This window comes from Botrytis deweyae (genome assembly GCF_014898535.1).
Source record: "Botrytis deweyae strain B1 chromosome Unknown BDEW_059, whole genome shotgun sequence".
Lineage (NCBI taxonomy): Eukaryota > Fungi > Ascomycota > Leotiomycetes > Helotiales > Sclerotiniaceae > Botrytis > Botrytis deweyae.
The window spans coordinates 161,687-180,992 of NW_024066266.1; the positions used below are offsets into that span (position 1 = coordinate 161,687).

At 40.4% G+C, this 19,306-nt stretch overlaps 6 protein-coding genes across 6 annotated transcripts; 2 read left to right on the forward strand and 4 right to left on the reverse strand.

Annotated features, from left to right (window-relative positions):
• Window positions 1-1,830: 1,830 nt before the first annotated feature.
• On the reverse strand, window positions 1,831-2,925 carry EAE98_012148 (uncharacterized protein; the record flags this gene model as incomplete). Its single annotated transcript, XM_038959773.1, has 2 exons — window positions 1,831-2,590; window positions 2,645-2,925. 2 exons carry the CDS (start codon window positions 2,923-2,925, stop codon window positions 1,831-1,833), a joined length of 1,041 nt encoding a protein of 346 aa, XP_038803897.1.
• An 894-nt stretch (window positions 2,926-3,819) lies between these two features.
• EAE98_012149 (uncharacterized protein) lies at window positions 3,820-5,987 on the reverse strand (the record flags this gene model as incomplete). Its single annotated transcript, XM_038959774.1, has 3 exons — window positions 3,820-4,226; window positions 4,280-4,666; window positions 4,802-5,987. The coding sequence occupies 3 exons, from the start codon at window positions 5,985-5,987 to the stop codon at window positions 3,820-3,822; spliced, it is 1,980 nt and encodes a 659-aa protein (XP_038803898.1).
• Window positions 5,988-7,043: 1,056 nt separating this feature from the next.
• Window positions 7,044-8,555, reverse strand: EAE98_012150 (uncharacterized protein; the record flags this gene model as incomplete). Its single annotated transcript, XM_038959775.1, has 1 exon — window positions 7,044-8,555. One exon carries the CDS (start codon window positions 8,553-8,555, stop codon window positions 7,044-7,046), a length of 1,512 nt encoding a protein of 503 aa, XP_038803899.1.
• A 1,113-nt stretch (window positions 8,556-9,668) lies between these two features.
• EAE98_012151 (uncharacterized protein) lies at window positions 9,669-10,997 on the forward strand (the record flags this gene model as incomplete). The annotated part of the gene is made up of 1 exon (XM_038959776.1): window positions 9,669-10,997. The coding sequence occupies one exon, from the start codon at window positions 9,669-9,671 to the stop codon at window positions 10,995-10,997; it is 1,329 nt and encodes a 442-aa protein (XP_038803900.1).
• Window positions 10,998-12,471: 1,474 nt separating this feature from the next.
• Window positions 12,472-14,042, reverse strand: EAE98_012152 (uncharacterized protein; the record flags this gene model as incomplete). Its single annotated transcript, XM_038959777.1, has 4 exons — window positions 12,472-12,731; window positions 12,790-13,369; window positions 13,422-13,714; window positions 13,766-14,042. The coding sequence occupies 4 exons, from the start codon at window positions 14,040-14,042 to the stop codon at window positions 12,472-12,474; spliced, it is 1,410 nt and encodes a 469-aa protein (XP_038803901.1).
• Window positions 14,043-15,430: 1,388 nt separating this feature from the next.
• Window positions 15,431-17,511, forward strand: EAE98_012153 (uncharacterized protein; the record flags this gene model as incomplete). The annotated part of the gene is made up of 9 exons (XM_038959778.1): window positions 15,431-15,567; window positions 15,624-15,681; window positions 15,733-15,788; window positions 15,837-15,899; window positions 15,959-16,256; window positions 16,303-16,567; window positions 16,622-16,801; window positions 16,847-17,234; window positions 17,304-17,511. 9 exons carry the CDS (start codon window positions 15,431-15,433, stop codon window positions 17,509-17,511), a joined length of 1,653 nt encoding a protein of 550 aa, XP_038803902.1.
• Window positions 17,512-19,306: the final 1,795 nt, after the last annotated feature.

Genomic DNA, 19,306 nt, shown 5'->3' on the forward strand with positions numbered 1-19,306 from the left:
GGTTTGAGTATGGTGGCAGGAGCTGAGGTATGCTGGAAAGGAGGAGATTTAAATGGGAAAGGAGGTGTAGTGAGATAGTAAGGCAATGAAGTAAAGAGGTAATAAAGTAGTGAGATAATGAGATAATGAGATAATGAGGTGGTGAGGTGGTGAGATAACTGATAGGATTTGAGCCTCTGTGTTTAATCTATTCAGTTGCATATTGCAGAGCTGGAAAGAGGATGACTGAAAGTGTGGATAAGGGTGAGATTAGTTTGGATGTAGAGATGTGAATGATGGGGATTTTAGGGGGTGAGAATCCTCTTGGTAGATAGGAGTTATGGTTTATGGACTGGGGAGGTTGGTTTGGTGAATTGGGGGGGGGGTGTTGTTAGTTGTTGGTTGGATTTTATTGGTAATTTGGAGGGTAAGTTACAAGAGAGAGAAGAAATCCGATTAATGAAGAGTGGTGTCGGTAATAAGACAAGCGAAAGGGGTAAAGATATGTTTATTTTGAAGCTAACGTAATGTGAATGCTGATCTTTTGTATCCGCGTTGTCTAAATCACTGCTATAGGACTAGAAGGGTATTGAGGAGAGGAGAGGACTTAAAAGAAATGCTGCTTTGACTAATCCTTTTGAGTTCGGGTGTATTAAGTGTGTTGATGGCGAAACAGAACGATGATTAGGTTGAGGTTGATGTTGAAGGTCAGATTGAGATCGAGGTTGAGGTTGAGTTTAAACTTAGATATGAATAGAATCATAGTAGAGAGGTGGAGAGTATTCAGTTCAATGAGGTATTGTCACGGACCAGTGACGAGGCTTGAGAAAGAGAGTCAAGCGAACATGGATAAGGATCTTGAAGGCAGAGGTGACGTGTAAAGAAGGATGCGTTTGGAAAACGAGATGAAATGATTTCGAAGTTTAGTTACTTTGAAAATCTGAAAGGTTTGGTCCAAAATGTCACTTTTCTAGATGTGCAACAAAAGGTTATGTTGGGTTTGTTTGCCACGTGAGTACACGTGGTTTGAGGTTGAGATGGGAAGGTGCGAAGATTGTGTTAGGTAGGGGAGGTAGGGGGGGGGGGGGGGGGGGGTGATGCTAGATGATCTTATGGGAAGATGGTGGGGAAATGAGAATGTGAAATGCTCAGGATTAAGGGAAGGGCACTGCAGAGACTGTGCGATGCGATGTACAGGATTTCTTCATGGTGCGGCTTTTCTACTACTTGTTTACGTTGAGCTTGGGGGCCCATGTACAGTGGAGGCTGTTGTGTTAAGGTGCGGGTGTCTGGTAAGTGATGGTTGGGAAGAAGCTCAGGATATGAAGAAAACATACTGGTTAAGAAGATTCGAAGACTATCTAAGTTTGAGGTGGGTAGAGGAGAAGAAATGCAAATGGTATGCAGTCAGAGCTATCTAGGTGGGTGAGTTTGACGTGGGTTGGGAAGAATTCTGAAATAGACTGACGAACATGATTCAGAGACAGTTCCTATTAAAATGTCTACAAGTTTCCCTCCATACATATATGCGATGTCGGTAATAGTACAGTCGCAAGATTCGAACTACCGGGAGAGAAACATGAACATCAATCACCACATGTAAGTTTACGCCTTATTAATCACTCATATGAACCTGCAAAATGGGTTATTGGTATGTAATTGCTTTAGATAAGTTCCTTTCCAGGAAGCTTTCATTCCCCTAAATATAGCAAATGCTGATATCTGCCTGGAAACAATCGCAAAATGATTGCCCATACCATGATCAGATATTCCTCGTTCCGTATCCCTTCCTCCCATCCTCCCGTTATCCTGCTAACCTTATCAATCCCATCATAGCTCCAACCCCCGGGATTATGCTTCTTTTTTGATAAACTTTTCGAGAAAGGAGACAGCAGAAATTCTGTGGGGACACTTTTCTCCACTGCCGTGGTGGTGATAAACACAACCTGGGGCATACTGAGGGTCAGAAAACTTTCCATGTGGCGGTCGAATATTGTCGCCTTCAAGCAAGGCAAGTAGCTCAACAAGGGTATATCTCTTGTTAGATGCGAGGGCACAGTTCAATGCTGTATTCTTACTGTTCAAATTTCCTGAAGCATCGATTTCTTGAATGATGAAAGCAACCAAATCAACCAAGAAGACACGGATCTTTGAATCTTGCGATAGTTGCTTGTGAAATCGGCGAATATGGACTATATTGATTGGTGAAGTATCCATTTTCAATAAATAGATGAATATTTCGAGGAAATCATCTTGAAATTCATGGAGAGAGTATCTGTCGGCAAAGAGAAGAATTTCCGTGAAGCAATTTATAAATTCACTCTGGTCATGTGGAGAGCATTCGTGCTCGTTCTCGGAATCTTCAATACTTTGTATGAATCTAGTGCCGCGATCGTAAGTCCATTCGACAAATACCCCCAAAGGGAGGTTACCGAAATCGGGCAGGATTGCTGCGGGAAATGCACTGATGTCCTTCAATGAACCCTTGCCAAATACCTTGTCAAATAAGGGTCTCGATCTTTGATGAATCAATTCTTTTCTGATCAAATAATATGCTTCGTCCTTTGTTTGAATTGCATAGTGACCCGATATAGGAAACTTTCCCGGAGCACTATGATTGCTGGCTGTTAGCTACATTCATTCTTAAAGTGAAAGGTCTACATACTCAAACTTCTGGAAGACAATAACGTCAGCAGGCGCCGCTAATGCTTTCTCTTGGGCGGCTTTCAAGGTTACTAGCTTATTTTCAAGGGATTGAGATGAGCTATTGTTATGTGAACCAAAACAATTGCTCATACCAGCGCCGCTTCGAGTCTTTGGGAATAAGCGTAGAGCTAGTCGCCTGAACCAGGATTGACGAGCGACAACAGGAACTGGAGTTGCCTTGCCATCAGTAATGCTACTGGCTGTGCCAAATGAGATCTTTTCGATATCAATGTTTAACATGCTTTCAGTGATGCTGTCTGGGCACAATGAACACTTTTTGTTAACCATGTTTGTGATGGCTTTGTTGATGCAGAATTGAATGTGTTTGTTTGTATTCAAAAGGAAGTTTCAGTCGAACGCTTGGGGAATTGTTGACCTTCTGGCAGGTAAGAAGTTGATTATGGGAATTGTAAAAAGACGAAGATATGTTGGGGAATCTGAAAGCTTTTAACCAGAAATTCAAGAGACAACCGACGCTAAGCTTTTCGATCGCTGTATGAATTCACTACTGTGTTTGGATCGGTTTGGGAATGAATATACACCGAATCGTTCCATTCTATCTATAAAGATGGTCAAGAATCGCGTGAAAACAAATATTGAATATATTCAATATATTCATGACACAATAAATCTCGGTTGCATTGACATTGAATGACATCATTCACTTTTCTAAAGATCAATCAGTACCTAGGTAGCTTCTGCGGGGTAAACACCAGCCACTCCACGGTGTCTTTATAGGGGATATGATAGGCCAGATGATTAGCATAGGCGAAGTAGGTGCAAATTTATTCTCTTTTAGATTGTATATACTGTGAGTAGAGTTGAAGAGTGCCGCTGTTTTGCGTTTTCCCAAATCAACTATAAGCAATTTGAAGGAGTTCACGTCTCTGAAGAGTAAATGCCTTGAAGTTCTTGACTCGACCAATTATCGGCAGGTGGAAGTGATTTTAGTGGTGGAATGATAAATTAAATCACAATTAGAGATTGAAATGTCTTGTATACTTGTTAGTACTCAAGATGTTGCCATTAGAGGTCAAATTTACGAGAACAATAACCCATAAAGAGTCATTGAATAAAACTCGTTCGTGGCGTTTGTGCTTTACTCAGCTAGAACTTACTCAATTCCTTGGAAAACTACACGAGCCTGAATTTCCGCAGTTTCACACCTCTTTCTATCAATGCTTGTGGAAGCATCCTAGGATCAGAATCCATCGTCTCGCCTGTCACAAGATGTTTGAAATAGGATTTGCTGATAGGCCATGGACCGTCATCTCTATTAACTTCTATCCATTCAGAGGGTAGAGGGGAGACACGTGGGTCATCGAGTGTTTTTTCGTTCGGTTTGACAAAGTGAGTTGAGTACCCTGAATCTTTCCTTCGGTATAGTTCTGTTTTCCATGGAGTTGGGAGAGGACCAAGCAGAGCTTCTCCGTCCATTAAACCATGAATGAAGTAGGATCCTACAACTAGAAACTCTCCAGCTGGTGTTGGGCGTAGAACTATTGGAAGTTCAGTTCCTAATAGTACACATACATAGTCACCTTGTACTGTCAGCTCTTTTGAAGAGGTTTGGAGCTGGTGAATCAAGCCTTACCTTCCTCAACTCCAAGTGGTCCTATTCCCATATAACCCTCTTCTGTTGTTATGAATGCCGTGGGACCATAATTCAATCCGTAAAAATAATTTAGTATCGCATCTTCATCTTTATTATCTTTATCAACAGCTTCTAAATAGCTTCGGCGGAGCTCCCAGGAATGTGGAATACGAAGGCCGGGATATCTTTCCTTAGTACGCCCTTGATAAATAGTTTGGAGGAATGCATCAATCAAAGAACCGCCCGCGATATAGTCTCTAGAGCTGAGACCCTCGGGCTCCCAGCCACGAATAGCTTGGAAAGTTTCCCTTGCATTTCCTGAAGATTTTGTTTTAACTGAAGTAATTCTTGTGCAACAAACGCCGGTGACTTCCAAGGTCATCGGCGCTTGATATTTTGTCAGTGAGGAAGAAGAACCCGCTGCATATCTTCCCAAGACAATACCGATCATAATACTTTTATCCTCGAAAGACTAATTCGGAACCCATGATAGTCCGCCTTCAAATCTTTGGATCAACTGACAGTGTTGCAACAAGTACAGACGCTTTGTGACAGTGACATGACTGAGCACCGCACTCTTATACACTTCTGCCACAGGAATAGAATAGTCGCACGTAATTCCTTCGGCTATCAAAGGCGACACTAAGCCCAGTACCCCATATATTTTATCACGGGGATCGCTGCAGTTGCGATGCTTAGCCCATCTCAGAAGCTCGGGTAACTCTCTCATAGAGTCAGGCAGAACTCCAGGAGCGTACGACAATAATTGGGAGCGTATGTCGCTTGGTGTCGTGACCTTTCTCCCAAGCACCAACATTGCTTTTCGAAGAGCAGTGAAAGGAATAGAGGTATTACCGCACTGTACTGATGATCTCTGATCGCCAAGTAAGACTTCTTGTAAGACCCAGACTCGACTGAACCAAGGCCTCCGGAAGAGAGCTCTTATGGATGACCATGTTTTGGTGTCATATGGCAGATGAAAGTTCGAGTGTCTCCATTCCATCAACTTGGTTCCAGGGGCGCATGCAACTAATCCTCCTCCTATGTACTCGACCTGTTTGGCGAAATGCTCAGTAGTAGATAAAGCACTTGTACTATCGTCAGCTTCTTCGCCAAGCCAGATGATAGTTCGATCCGCGAAGGAGAAGATGTTTCTCATGCGTCCTATTTCGTGGCTTCGCTCGGACACGTCACTTTGATTGATACAGATAGAGTCTATCCACAATATTCGCGGCTTATCCGTGTATCTTAATTGTCTAAGTGCAACAGCAAGAGAAGCCCCAATTTGTATCGTTGCCAGAGTTTCGCCCAACACATGTGCTGTGATTGGATTTTCGGCAGACCCCCAGACATATGAAAGAGCTTCATATTTAGGTTTGTTTTCCGGAAAAATTCCATGTTTCGGCAAATCATGAAGAGCACGATCAAGATTTGGATCTGGATGGTCCCACGAATTTAGATTTCCATTGCGGTGTTTGAAGATATATCGTCCATCGATTGTTTTCATAGCATACATATCGTCCGGAAGAGTTTTTTGCAGTTCTTCAAGTGAAAGTCTCTTGATTTCACTAGTCTCTCTCGGTGGAATGGCTAGGGGTACGTGGAAAATGTGCATGGAGATGCTGTCGTCTTGTGCGCCTGGCATTAGACTCAATAATCTGATCTCGTCATTTCCCCTTTCCAGCTGGGTGTATTTGTAAGGAGCCATTCTCATCTAATTTAAAAGAAGAATCTTGTTTACATGATCAAATGAGGCTGAAGATGAGGTCGAGTCGGGTTGTGCACAGAATAGTAACCAACAGCGCCCAAACGAGGGAATCAAAACTCAGAAAATTGCTTCAAAAAAGTGCCGTTGAGAGCTAGAGCATATTGATATGAAGTTCAAACAACCTTTTCTCATTTATGAGACGATGTCTAAACCAAAGTGACATAAGTTCCACTATTGAAGTTGTTGAATTCAGCTGACCAGCTGGAGGTGCTAGGTAGAAAACAAGAGCCACAATTGAGCCACACTGACTTCATTGATGTGGCGGGCTGCCTAAATTATGCAGGTTTGAGTGAACCAGTGGTAAATCAGGCATAGAAAATAATGTCTCACCTATTCCCCTTAATAACCTTCTTTCGCGAGTCTAAGGCAAAATCTGGAGAGAAAGTCCTTGTCAAGATCACACGTATTGAATAAAAAGCTTCTTGATCTCAAGAAGCAATTTAAAGACTCGTTCTTGGTTCGTCACAATTTGTAGACGGGATGTATTTTTTGACTCCAAATGCCTAGACAACGGCGAAACTAGATTGAATAACAGAATGTTCATATAGCATCGGAACTTTCAAAATCCTTCAAACATAAGTATTGGATGATATCTTCATGTCATGGTTCTTATTTCATTATAAAACTGCGAATTCGATTGGATTCGATTTCTCCAGAATATAAACATGAATGAAGAAAATAAGAATTTTCTGTAAAGCAATCAAGCAAAAGTCAGAAACAAGCGAGATACATTCAGAAAAATAGAGTTGTAAGATGCGGTATGTTTACAAGAAAACAGCATCTTCATGCTCGGTGCATATCTCCAGGTGCGTAGGCGTGATACAGGCGATTCGATATTTCAAAATTCATTCGAATCGCATTTTTTGTATTCAATTCAGCATTTGGAAAAGTGCCTACTCCAGCTAGATTTTAATCCAATGGTATTCGCATTTTATAGATAGGACGTCCTAACTAATTACTTTAACTATCAAAAATCTGTTTCCGGTAACAATCACTTCAGGGCTTCTGGATGTTCATTCTTTCTCTCCATAGTGGCTTCCTGTGCAGCAGGTAGTCTCTACTACGTATAGCAGACATGATCCCCACCAATCCAGCTACCGGCCATAGTTTCAATATCCACTCATACCAAGATAACTTGATCCCCGAGAACTTTGACATATCTACCTTTACTTTCTCGTAAACAGTAGGCAAAGATGTAGCCGAGTACTTTGACCGTAAATCCTCGTACCACTTTCTATCATACAGCTCCCAGAATTCTGTCTCCGTATAATAAGTGTGAGAGTACAGGACTTTGAAGCCTCCCAAATCCGCAAGTTTCTTCTCCAATTGTCGATTTTGCCGGAAGAACTTGTCTCTGTTCTTGGATCCTGGACCCCAGAGACCAATGTTGAGCATTGGCTTTGCATCGTTACCTGGACCCGGTAATGTAGTTGAGGGATGAAATGTTGGCGCTTGCATCTCTCGTAAAGGACATAGCCACAGAGGCCATATGTTAAACTCAGCTGCTGAGTAGTCAATGAATTCCTCCGCTGTAGAATATGGAAGTGAAAGGTCCTGTACGATATGCTCGAATGAGTGGCCAGTACCATGTAGAGCACGATATAGCATCCGGGTGTGCATAAAATCGTCTAGGAACCATCGAGACCATCGATTGAATGGAACAAACGGAAAGTATTGAAATGCTTGATGACCCATCCAGAAACCACCTCGGTCCCATCGGAATAAATATTCGCCCAATGGTATATAGTCAACGCAAAGCTTCTGAGATTCGCTATTCATTCGCTCTTGGATATGTAGATGAAACCAGGGATCTCTAGCATGACTGAATGATTGCTCTTTCATGGTAGCTGGCTTATCATCTGTTAATTTCCCAGTCATTACTACGCCAAAATCTTTGGAGAACAAGATTCCATCAACATAGTCATTGTTGGAATTTCCAATTTCTTTCTTAACCCCTTCAATTGTCTCATGAACCGAGGATTTTCGCTCATAAGTCAGCTGAACAAATTTCTTGGCAGGGATGAGCTGCAATTCGATCAATGTGGCTATTCCCAAAGTGCCCATTGCACCAGCAGCTCCTTTAAATAGATCCGCATTTTGGGAACGAGATGCGGTGACAACTTCTCCATTTGCAAGTATCATTTCGACGGAATTGATAGTTTGGTCAAAATATCCGTATTTGAATGAGCTGCTTTCCCCAGCAGATCCCGCATATCCCCCACCGACAGTGATACCAGGGAATTCCATCACTACTGGCGGTATGAGACCATGTTTTAAAGTCGCTTCGATAAGCCGATCCATGGGAACATTCGGCTCAACGAGTGCTGTACGAGCTAACGGGTCAATGTTCAACACGTTTTTGAGGCTGCTGATATCAACAAGGCGATTTTGATGATTTGGTCTTGTGCTATTTGTCGATCCATGATAGATTCTGAATGATTCTTTTCGAGCAAAGAAGGCACGAACTGAAGCCGCGACGGCCTTTACTGCTGCTTCATGGCTACCCATCGTGCACATAGTATATTTGTTGTAGTTGTTAGAAGTTCTTGTAACCAGCCACGAGATATTGAGAACGGGATTATCATACTAGGCAAGAAGTAGTGTGATAATAGCACCATCTGGGATATTTACTGGCGGCTACAGCATTTCGGAGCAAGTGAGAATTATTCAACTGATTGGCTTATCTATTGTGAAACACGTGTGGTAGCATTGTATGCAGTCATCATAAGCCACAGCTGGGTATATGAAGATACTTTACCGCTTTTGTAATCGCTTGCATTCGTACTAACCTCCCCCTTTTCTTGAACAAAGCCTCCACTACAAATCCGCACCACAACACCCCACCACTAATTATCGCACAGAATATCGTAATGAAGAACGTTTGCTGCTATTTTATCATTCTTGGGAGTAAGGTTCCGGTTTGAGTTTTGATCAATTGCGAATTTTTAACGATTCAGGATGCTTCTAAGTGGTAGGGTGCGTGTGTAGTAAGCTTAATTTCCATACTGTCGGTAGCGAAGAAGACGCCAATGAAAAACGTGAAAGGGCCTCAGTGAAGATTTGTCACGGTGCCCTTGGGCCAATACCAGAGCCTGTGCATACATGGCTAGGGTGCCTATCCAGAATATATAAAAGCTACACACCACACCTAAGCGGTGTTTTTGTCAGCAGACGACTGGGGACTTGAATAATTTATTGGTAACTATCAAGTAGGGATTTTTGAGGTTTGAGATATAACTGGATCTAGATGCGCTGAGGTTATAATAACTAGCGCACTTATGCAGAATTTTGGCACCACTAGGGAGTACTAAACAACATATCACCCTATTTGTGCCATGATTTCGACTCTCAGGACATGAATCATACAACTGGATAGTCTTTTCCACGCCGCAATTTTCTAATTCTGATTCTTGAGGTCTACTGTAACCATCGGGTTACAACGACAACCGAGAGCATGTTTCAGCTCCCGAGAATATGAGTATAGAAGGGCTTTGTACAAGATTAGTGAAGTGGATCTCAATGCTTTGCTGACATTAGTGCCTCGTTACTTCTTTTTCTACACTATTATATTGCCGTGTTGAGATCTAGCTTGACGTTCTCCGATAACTGTTACCGAGAATAATGCTTTCCGAAGGACTGTTCAATACAACGGTCTGTCCATCCCAAACTCTCGTCTGCGGCTGGGTATCGAGCCCTAATACCCGAGGGACGATCAATATTATTTGGAGCTCCCTGAGCACTATCTGGCTGTGTACATGGACCGCTTTGTGTTTGAACATACCGGAACAGCAAAGCTCACGAGGCTGGCGCATGATGTTATACAAATTCCGATGGCAGATGTTCGCCGTCTTCTTTCCGGAGGTTCTCGTTGCTCTAGCAGCCGAACAATGGATATCTGCAAAGCAATCTGTCCGCACATTTAGGGAGTTAGGTCATAATGATTGGACGATCAGACACGGATTCTTCGCTGATATGGGTGGGATAATCGTAGCACCCAAAGACTCAGACCACTTTGCAATCGATAGCTATCAACTGGCACACTTGATCAGAAACAATCACATATCGCTTCCTCCGATTGACATCAACGATATTCGAGCTGTGAATAAAGCTGATGGGCTCGCAAGAGCAGTAACTATGGCTCAGATGGCATGGTTCTGTATGGCATGTCTCGGTCGGAGCATAGAAGGACTCAACATTACCCCAGTGGAGCTCGAAACCTTAGCTTTTATTCTTTGTACCACGCACACATTCTTCTTCTGGTGGAACAAACCGCTCGATCCAGCCAGACCTTTGATTTTGTCTTTAAATGAGACTACCGAAGAACTCTGCATGCCAGGCCACGATCCGGAAAGCTTCGAGCGAACGCCGCTAGATTTTGTAAGGCCAGCACCAGACTCGAAAAGTCTTATTGCTCCGTTTTGGTTTGGGCTCAAGGCTACTTTCAATGTGCAGCAATACTTACGACCGATTAAGCGTCCAATAACACCAACAATAGCACGTAAGACAATTTCCAATAGCACGATTCACCCAGCTGAGGGAATCGGGTGGATTCTCACACTGTATTTGATATTTTTCCAGGCTATGTTCTATGGGCTTCACATCGGTGTTGCATGGAAGATTCCTTTCCCAACTCATCTAGAATTCTCGATCTACGAGCTCGCAAATATTGTGGATTTCGGGTTAATCGTCATGTTTATTCTGGCTTTACCGCTTGGGGCGCACTTTGCACCTTTCATTGGAAGAGTAGTTTTCAAGAAAGAGGCCTCAACTGTTTTAGAGGTAGCTGCTATGTTGCCACCTTGGGGAAAGCTACTTGTCCATGGACCATTTGTCATTGGGTATATCATAGCAAGAGTCTTGGTCTTAGGAGAGAGTGTTGTCGCTTTGAGGGCAATGCCTGATATCATATTCCAAGACCTCGATTGGTCGAACTTTTTACCTCACATTTAGAAGATTAGAGCTAGAAACTTCATCATTGGGATAGTTGAGAGCTTACATTCAAGAGATGGGTTCAAAGGTTCGGAGAGCTTTGATAGTATTTATCTAATTGTAATATATATGTTGTAAAATTCTTGAGCCCGCGGAAAAATTATAGTTCCGAGCTTTTGTGGATTCTTGTATGGCTACCAGTGGGTGCATGGATTGACGGGACAGGCGAGTAAAACGCTTCCTGGATAAGAGGAAGACTTGGAGGGAGAAGGAGAAAGAAGAATGAAAGGAATGACTTGGGTATAAGACAAGCTTTGAAACAATGTAGGCAACGCACACTCCTAATAGTGTAAAGCTATGCTTGTTATTCGTCGGTTAATCATCTGCACTGAATCCAAATAATTGGAAGATCCATATCCCAAAGTAAATTGACCATCTTGGATATTCTGAGCATGCAAGATGAATGAAATCAGCATGAGCTGTATGTTACAATGGAGGTTGGATCTCCCACCCGGATTGGAAGAATGCTGCTTGAAAATGCGAATCTAGATAGCTTATTCTCAGTAGTTTATCAGTCGTGCATCAATCTAAATCTGCAAATATTTCGAATGAGCTATAGCATTATAGATTGAACCTTTTTTAAAAATGAAATCATTTACCTTGGATGTCCTAGCTAGATTAGCTGCAGAAGCTTCAATCGTCTTGACTTCTTGATCATTGTACATTAACCTGCTCAAATGTCAATAAATATAGATAAGCAGCTTTGCTGAGCCGATTAGTTCAAGTTAGTTCAAAACTATACATTAAGATGACATGCCGGTCGACAGCGCTTTTTTTGCGGGTGGTTTATAAGCCCAAACATCCAAGGAACGATGAACATTATCTCTTGCCTCACATTAATACTTGAAAGGGGCAAACATAGCTTGGTAATCCTTGGGTTTGATCGAAGATGTAATAACGTAGATATCAAATAGATATCAATGGATTTCAGTATACTATTATCAACCTATATTCCAACCTTTGTACGGTTCAATAAAAGTCATCAGAACTTCGAATATTGAAATTTTGGAAAAAGCCCAAGGTGGCAAGATCTTTGGATTTATTGACCTAGATTCATCCTCCAAAGCCATTTACTCCTTGGCTAGCTCACTCATCAAATATACATTAGCTGCAACCTTTTTAGCTTGACGTGTACCGTCTATGTTACTTTTACAAAGCAGCTTTACCTCTGACTTCCTGCGCGATGGATGGAAAGATGAGCATTGCTCTTATATCAAAAATTGCCGTCTCACTGTTAGTACTAAGTGAGTGTTTGTTTCGCAACAGAATATCATACAAATAGGCAACGATAGAATCCAAGAACAATGAAGCTTGACAACATGAAGCTTTGAAAATGTGCGATAAGTATGGGCGGTAACAAAGAATACCAAAAGCAATTCTTTTGTTTTTCAACTTTATAATTCCTTACGCCAAAGTCTATCTCGCGATCGTCTTCTCAAATGAGAATATCACCACCTTCAGGACCATTTTGAGCTCTATCAATTCTGTCTTGTGTTGTCTTAAATAACTTAGGAAGAGACATAGGAACACGAACTTCTTCAAAGGACTTTCCCGTTCTCAACATCTCTGCCAATCCCTTTGCCGCAAGCCAAATGACAGGCATACCATGGCCATTAAATCCTGCGATTATGAATTGGTCAGACTTTTGTGGGACGAGACCAATATGAGGGTTTGAATCGAAGGAGTATCCCATTACTATATGACAGGTCAGCTTCCTTGAGCTTAGAAAAGGTCGTTGGGGGAGATAATTTACCACCAGTCCAGATACTCTCAATTTTGGCATCCGATTTTTCCCATCCACAAAAGGTGCGCTGCATGAAATTCTCGTAGTACCTCTCTTTCATGGTTGGTTCAATTAACTTGCCGTCGTCTACATTGTTATACCATTGATCCTTATGGGAACGAAATGTTGCTGAAGCTCCACCCACAATGATACTTCCATCGGATCTAGGAATAAGGTAATCGAGAATACCATCCTCAGTACGAACAATATAGGAGTAACCGATAGGAGGTGAAGTAGCATCTTTGGAAACTGTAATATGGCAGCACATACCTTTGCATGGAATGATGTTCTTGGCATATTCGGGGAGGAGACCAGAAACATAGGCATTGTTGGCGTGGACGACCTTCCGGGCTCGAAGAATTCCGCGAGAAGTTTCGACCAAGTGATACCCATGAGCTGATTGTTTGATCGAAATGACAGGAGTGTTGGTTTGAAGGTTGACAGAGCCGGTAGCTAAGGCAGAAGCGAGGAGAGAGGTGATAAGCTTGTATGGAGACAAAGTAGCAGCAGTGTAAGTCGAACATGCTTTCGCGCCTTTAACACCTAAAATCTGTGATCAATTAGCAGAGCAATGTTTCCAACACGGCCAAAATTAAACTTACAGTCTCGGCATCTTTACCAATGGTAAATTGAACATCTTCCATGTACGATAATTCCGGGTTCAGGAGCAACCGATCATAGACATCCTTAGCCTCATCGGCAGCATTTTGATTGTTCCATACATCACATGTTCTGGTCAAGGTGAAATCACAGTCAATCTCCTCGCGTAAGATGAGCTCTTTCAATGCTTGAACATGTGCAATCTCAAATTCTGCAATCTCGGCGCCAGATCTCACACCAGACCTATTGACATATTTTGGGATGTGACCGTAAAGATCTGGACGGAGATGCCCACCTAGAAATACTTAGTATGCTACTGCTAAACGATAATGATGTTTGGATTTACCATTTCTTCCAGTAGCACCAGAACAGACAGATCTTGCATCAAGAATCATGACAGATAACTTGGGGCAATTGGGCGTCATGTCATTTTTGACAAGATTATATGCAGTGGCTACTCCGGCATAGCCTGCACCAATAATAACGACATCGATGATGTCACTAACTGGTAGAATATCAGTACTTCTATGATCATGAAGATAATGCTTTTCAGAATGCCAGAAAGGCTTCGTCGAATCCTTTGCAGAAGTTGGGAAATTGTGGGAAGTTCGTTGATTCGCCATAACGACGTCCTTTGAAGGTCAGCTGCAGATTGTCCGGGGTGTATGGCGTTCTGACAGAAACCAGATCCTTCAAAAGTGTGTATGAAGATATGAAAATAGTTGACGAGTTCTAACTTCGGAAGTACTGTCAGTAGAGAAACTGTACAGGATAAGAAGATCCCTGAGATATTAGTACGAAACAGTTCCGGGTGAAGTGAGATAATAAGTAGCAGTAGGTATCTAGAAGATTCAACCAATTCGAGAAAAGAAAGTAGATATCCGGCTCTGAAAAAGCTCACAGGGTGCTCAATGCACGATATTAAAAGCTTTTTTTTCTTAAATAGAAAATTGTGACAGCAGTGAATGATTGAAGAGACGGTATCTCCGCGACGCCGAGTTGCTGAGAGACTTTGTCCATCAAAACAACACAGACTTGATACCATCGTCTTCTGTTTGTATCTAACCCTTATATAGGAACAAGACAACAGGACGAAGCAAGATCCGAAGCAATACCAAAATAACGGTACTACCATGTCTCGGTCGCAATTCTGGTATAGATAGCTGTATCATTGGATAGAACAAACGACAAACACATGACTATTCTGTTTGGTAGATTTCTTTTTTAGAAAATTGGTTCTAATAGCGGTGACGATTGATGACTTCATGGTCGTCAACAAGTATGTGCTGTGGTCTCTAACTAACTTGTGGCAATTCACATTCACGATTTTTGGTAATGAAGTAACGATTTCAGGGGTAAATCCACTAACCCAATTTGGTGTTAGCGTACATCACAACCTACAAACAAATTCTCAAGAACCATCAGACTCTTGTGTAATCAGAGTACACAGATGGATAAGAATTGATTCTGTGGACCTTTGTGATCGTCAAGATGTGTTACACAATATGATGTTAAGCCTCTACTTGTCGTCGTTTCTTGTTATACTTTCCAGATTCAGACCCTGCAATGTTTGTTGCTTCGGATGTAAGATTCTGTCATGAAATCCCTCCAGACGAGAATACTATCGCTCAACAATACGACCGTGATGTGCAGTTGGTATCAGACGCGTGAAAGGAAAAAAGGTCACAAGAACTAACTCACGATACACAAAATGATTTGAGCCTGTAGGTGCGGAGATAAGATACGGTTATCCAAGACATGTCAAATTCAAGTCGCTCTTTCCCAGTGGGAAGATTCGGAAAGATACATAGGCAAAAACAGCAGGTACAACTTCTTATCAGAATTCTCTTACCTTCCACTTCCTCGTTGTAAGAAGAAGAATCATGAAATTCTTCCATCTCACCGATTCTCTCGATTTGCATTGAAAACGTGTCCACTGTCTACTGTCCAGCCAAAAGTTCATGTTTGGATGATTGTTCAATCAAACGCTCAAGCACTACCATTCATCAACATGTCTTCAAACGACACTGCAACGAATCGGCAAATCAATACTCCCAGCGATGAACCCTTAATCCACCCAGTTAATGGAGCATCGCCGGAGCCTCAAGATAGTGAACCGAAAGAGTTTGCTGAAGTCAAGGAATTGAGGTAACGATAAATAAGTATCCGGTTTCCACAAACATCGGGCTGATCTCGTTTCGCAGACGAGGCTTAGCTCAGAGGCATATTCAAATGATTGCTTTGGCTGGAACAATTGGGACAGTAAGACTCATAACACGCTGTAGCTGCACCTAGGGAATACTGATTCTCTAGGGTCTTTTCTTAGGTTCTGGGAAAGCAATTGCCAGAGCAGGTCCACTGGGAGCATTGTAAGTTTCTATTGAACAGATAATGTACGGCGCTTACTAGCCCAACAGACTCGGATATACTCTTGTGGGGATACTTGTATCTGGCGTGGTTCTTTCTATAGCTGAACTTAGGTACGTCTCCGTCTAGGGTCTCAAATCCAAAGAATTCTTGCTGATATTGGCCATCAAAGTGCTCTTGTTCCTTTAAGCGGAGGTATCATACGTCATGCCGAATATTTTGTCGATCCTGCTCTTTCATTCGCGAATGGTTGGAACCAAGTTTACAGCAACATCATTACGATACCTGCCGAACTCGTTGCCGCTGCAGTTTTGATCCAGTTCTGGGTCCAAATCAACAATGCCGTCTGGATCATATCCTTCGGATTCCTGTTGGTCATTAGTAATCTCCTTTTTGTGCGCGTATATGGGGAGCTTGAATTTACATGTGCGATACTAAAGATAATGCTCATAGTGGGATTGAACATAATGGTGCGTCTATATATCAGTCTCAAAGGCTCTGACCAATTCTTCTCAGGCACTGATCATTACTTGTGGTGGAGGTCCAAATGGTGAAACATATGGGTTCCGATATTGGCGAAATCCAGGGCCGTTTGTTGACTACCTAGGATATACTGGTGCCTTGGGGCATTTCACGGGCTTCTGGACCACATTCTCGAATGCAGTATATGCATATTCTGGAGTTGAAAACTTCTCACTTGCAGCTGCAGAGACGCAGTCACCTCGAAGAAATATTCCTATCGCTGCGAAAAGAATCTTCTTCAGAGTGATGTTGTTCTACGGTATGAATTGATTCCTCCTCGAGTCTTGGTGTTGATTGTTGATTAAATTCATAGTGCTTTCGATGTTCATGATCGGCATGATTGTACCATCGAATGATAAAGAGCTCTTGCGATCGACGGGAACAGCAGCCCAGTCACCTTTTGTTATCGCAGCTAATAATGCAGGAATCAAAGTTGTTCCTTCAATCATCAATGCTGTTGTTTTGACTAGTGCTTGGAGTGCTGGTAATGCAGGTTAGTACTCCCTTGAAAGAGAAAGCCTGCAACTAAATTCTCTAGCTATGCTTGGTGGATCTAGAATGTTATATGGGCTTGGTCAACATGGACATTCACCAAAAGTCTTTCTCCAAACTAATCGCTTTGATGTACCATACATTGCCATTGGGTTCCTCAGTCTCTTCATTTGCCTCGGGTTTCTAACACTTTCAAGCTCTGCGAGCGTTGTTTTCAATTGGCTTCAGGACTTTGTTGCAGTTGCTGCTCTTGTCAATTGGATGATTATTTGCGGTGTGTATCTAAGGTTCTATTATGGATGTAGAAAGCAAGGAATCTCTCGATCAACATTGCCATGGAAAGGACCATTTCAACCATATGCTGCATGGATAGCATTGATCTCGTTTGGTATTCTTCTCTTGACAGGTGGCTACTCCGTCTTTATCAAGGATCAGTAAGTCATCTCCAAATTCAAACCGATTATAATGCATGAGAAAATGACTAATGAGACTTTTCTTTTCAGTTGGAACACGGAAACTTTCGTTTCATCTTACATCAACATTCCCCTCATTCTCATTTTATACTTCGGTTACAAATACAAGCAGGGTACTGAGATTATTCCATTGTCTGATATTCCAATCCAAAAGTTTATTGATATCGCAAACGACAATCCGGAGCCAGAGGAGGATAAGGTCGTGGGATGGAAGAGGTTAAATATTTTGTGGAGCTAGGTGGGTCAGTGTAATGAGGAGAGAAGGACTCGAATGTCGGACTTATTTGAAACGTATGCTGGGATAAGCGGATACATGAGTTTCTATGATTCAAGATACCTGAAGTGTTAAGGTTTTTCTTTTGGGCGAAATCTTCAAAGGTTTGTGTAGCTAAAACTAGACCAGTGAGGAGACCATATATCTATAAAAGATATCATTGCAGATGCGGGCTAGTCAAATTTCAATTTTCTTTTAAATCAGTAGTAGAATTGTGAGGATTCATAATAAGTCCACTAAATCACTTACTAATATCTTATCAAATAAGGGATATATTAATGACTAATATACATATAATATGATTTTATATTATAAAATCATATTATTATATAGTTATATAATAATATCTTTTATCAAATTGATTTATAATAGAATAGAATAAAATAAAACTAGATGGAAGTATACAGGAAACCTTGCTAAATTGATTGGTTGTACTTTCTTTTTATTATCTAAAGTGATTCTATAAGATACAATTTAAATCGATCTTATTTATAAGCATGGAATATACTGGAATTTCATTATAAATTATATAAACCTAGAATATTCTTTAAAGAAACTTTAGAAAAAAGTAAGCAATTCATTTCAACTCAGCTTAGCTCTTCTAAATTGACTTCAATTTAATTCTTATTCTATATATTCGATTTATCCCTTAAGCTTAAATTGACTAGATTTTCCATTATCCTTATAATAATACTATTTCTTTTTATTATAAAAGCTAACCTCCAAAAGATTATAAGTCCAACTAATCTAAATTAATTTAAAAAGAGAATTAGCTTGATTTAAGGCTATATATTATATATATATTATTATTGAGCTATTGAATATCGAATTTTCGAATTAATTTAATTGAATTCATATCAAAAACTACTATATTGTCACGGATCGGCACCCAATCGCAGCTGCAATCACTCACGTGCGCATATGCGCACGTATACAATCACGTATATATAATTGATATATAAATATATTCAATAAGTGCTTTACTTCCGATTCTATAGTTATAGATTTTAAGAATAAATTATACCCTATTCTTACAATTCTTTTAAAATAAAGCATTACATTATCTACAACTCCTATACAATCATATAATTATTTAATAGCTATCCAAATAATATCTTATAACCATAATATCTTTTTGAATAAATTATATATTGATATTATTTATAAAAAGAAGATTTATTCCAATTAAGATTTAATAAATTTTTTTTTTTAAATATATTGAATTATAAGTATTGCTATTATATCCAATTTATTTATTTTAAAAGGACTTTATTGCTTTCCTTTTATAATTAACTAAATTCCCTTAATTAATAATAATCAATTTCAATAAAATAATAATCACAATTTCTTTAATTCGAATATAAATATTAATAAATATAAAAAAAGCAAATAATCGGGAAACGATTCCTTAATTGAAAAATTAATTTTTGAAAACAGTATATCAATATACACTTATTTATTTCAGAAAAAACAAATACTAACTCTTATAGATTATAGAGTTTTATAAAATGAAATAACAAAATTTAAAGAAAAATTGCTACAATATAATTCTAATATTATTTATTTATTTTAATCTCTCCAACCTTAATAGTAACATTATATAGATTCCTTAAAGAATTACAAAATCCGAATTTTTGATATTTTAGTTATTTTTATTAAAAAGATATTTTTTATTATTAAAAAAAAGAAAAATAAAAGAAAACTCTATTTATAAAGTTAATCTTTATGACAATCTCTTTCGAATATTAATAATAGATTT